The sequence below is a fragment of the Penaeus vannamei genome, chromosome 8 (assembly GCF_042767895.1).
Source record: "Penaeus vannamei isolate JL-2024 chromosome 8, ASM4276789v1, whole genome shotgun sequence".
NCBI lineage: Eukaryota > Metazoa > Arthropoda > Malacostraca > Decapoda > Penaeidae > Penaeus > Penaeus vannamei.
In genome coordinates this window covers 42,512,800-42,515,299 of record NC_091556.1, presented here as the reverse complement: position 1 = coordinate 42,515,299, position 2,500 = coordinate 42,512,800, and the positions used below count along the sequence as shown (strand labels likewise).

Below are 2,500 nucleotides of genomic sequence, written 5' to 3'. Positions count from 1 at the left end.
AAAGTGAGGAAAATTATAATACAAAATGAGGAAACAATTTGTGCTATGAGAAAATGACACATTTAAATTTAGAAATACATACAGAAGATCAACAAATTTTTTAATTAACTGAGTTGAGAATATTGAAGCTGGTGAACTTTTTCTTGTGTGACACAGTTCTCACCAAGTCAGAATAGAAAAAAAATATTTGAAATAGATAAACACTTATCATAATCATATGCTTATTTCATGATATTTATTTTTAGTTTGAGACAATTACATTTTGAAATTCATTATATTGTTTGTTCCTCTTCTTTGATTATACTCTTTGTTTGTCTGAAACAAAAATATCATAGAAATAAAAGTTGTTTATTATGTATAGTTTTGTAAACAGGCTACGTTCTTGGGTGAAGTAGTTTAAAGCACATATTTTTCTTTTTATCTCTCATATATAATGTGTGATCTAAATTAGGAATTATTTTAGTTTTAGATGTATTTAATAAGGTAAGTGGTAAGCTATATAAAATCAGATATTTTTCTCCGATGACATAGTTGTTTCAAGTGGAAAAAGGAAAAGATATTCCCTATATGAAATTAATAAAATAATGGAGAATGGGACCTACCTTTTTTGTTTAGCCTCGGAATGAAGTGAGGTTCACGGCATGCTGACTTGGGAGTGGCTCCAGGCGACAGGTTATTCATATCATGTTACAATGATGCATGCATTACATTTATGGTTTTATTTATAAACCCTAATATCTATGCTACATACCCTGGGACATTTAATGTGGGAGAACTGGGGTGTGTAATGCTATGATTGGCTATTGTTTTGTAAAAAGAACAAATTTTAGCACATAAATCATTCACCTGGAAGGTGTCATATGCCTAAACATTGTGCTCTATTGTTGCTGGTGTGAATCTTTAAGTAAACTTCACAGAGACCTTGGTAGTAGCAGCCATTTACATGCTGTGTACAGTTGCTGTCATTAAAACAAGATTTGCATTTTTTCTTTCTTTCTTTCTTTTTCTTTTTCTTTTTTTCCCATTCATTAAAACCACATTCCATCCTGTACACAGAGTTTAACATTACTTTTTTATGGAAATGTACTCTAATGTACTAATTCATCTCTGAATATGAAAAAAAAAATAAATTCCTGTTTCCCATGCAAATCATACAAAAGCAAGTCATATCACTTTGTTGGTGCAATGCAGTGATTGCTATACACGTGCTACATCTGAAAAAGGCTCTAGAAGCAAGTTCAGTAGGCTGCGCATACTACCTGGAGGGGAGTCCGAGTTAACCCCAAATTCTCCTTGAAGTATTGGGTAAATCACCAAGATGACCATATTCTATATTGTTTGTAGATTCCCCTGGTAATTTTTTATGTATTAATGAGCCAAAATCAGTCTTGCCAGGGAATATTTATTGGCCTTTCTCAGAGTACTATAGCGATGACATGACCACATTAGTCAATATGTTTATACTTTGTGTGTGTGTGTGTGTGTGAGTGTGAGTGTGAGTGTGTGTGTGTGTGTGTGTGTGTGTGTGTGAGAGAGACAGCTGTATCATGCAAGGAAAATGCTTTAGAAATCTTCAATCTGTTTGCTTATGCAAAACTTCCACCAACCAGACTTAGCCCAGGTCCATTTGCTGCTTTCAGCTGACCAGCCTACTGTTCTGGCTGTCATATCTAAGCTGACTTCAAAACATTTTGATGTTATAACTGTATTATCATATTTAACAAACCTCTAGATGATCATAGATGTTAGATCATCACTGTGAAAAATTAACAGGTCATAGAACGCTCTATGTCTAGCATTCCCAGTTTCCCAGACAGGCCACGGAAAGGGTGGGAATGCCTGGTTTGAGTCTGGTACCTGAGTCAGATAACACTAAGGGAACTGTGTCATTGTTCTATGTGCATGTCTGGAACTGAAATTTTAGCATCAATTTCTGTAATTTAGACGCTGTTTCTGTCATTATACCAATGTGAATATCATCTGTTTATTTTCATTTTATTATAAATTTGATTTTTGTTAGAATTTTCATTTGCAAATCTTTGTATTTGCACATGATATTTGATGAATATTCCCACCCCTCAAAATATACCGTAAAGATTAAGAAATTATTCAAATTTGGGGAACAAATCTGTTAAAGTAATATATAGTTGTATATGACAGAAGTTAGCCTATTTAGTATATAAAGAAAATGGTGTCTTGAAGAGGGTTACAAAATCCAGAATTATGAAAAATATGCAAGGAAAGAAGAATGAGCAAATATGTTCCACATGTACTCAGCATTTGGCATAAAATTGGGATTAACCACTTGTCGAGTTTAATTATTGTATAACCATTAAACATTCTCTTTCTCTTTTTCAGGATTGATGATTTAGTGCAAGATGTCTGAAAAGCCGATCCGTGTTGGCCAGCGTGTGGAAGTCAATGGCAAAGGTACAGAAATATTTTTTAATGCTTTTATGCATTAGCCTTTCATTGACAATCAACCAGTTTGTTAAAATTG

General features: G+C 33.4%; 1 protein-coding gene across 19 annotated transcripts in view; it reads left to right on the top strand.

Annotated features, from left to right (window-relative positions):
• DCTN1-p150 (dynactin subunit 1) overlaps window positions 1-2,500 on the top strand; it is a 55,012-nt gene that overhangs the window by 2,250 nt on the left and 50,262 nt on the right. For all 19 annotated transcript variants that reach the window (XM_027380610.2, XM_070124708.1, XM_070124707.1 and 16 more), the window contains exon 2: window positions 2,359-2,430. In XM_027380610.2, coding sequence (XP_027236411.1) covers window positions 2,379-2,430 — 52 coding nt within the window. In that variant the 5' untranslated portion in view covers window positions 2,359-2,378. The remainder of the gene's footprint in view (window positions 1-2,358; window positions 2,431-2,500) is intronic.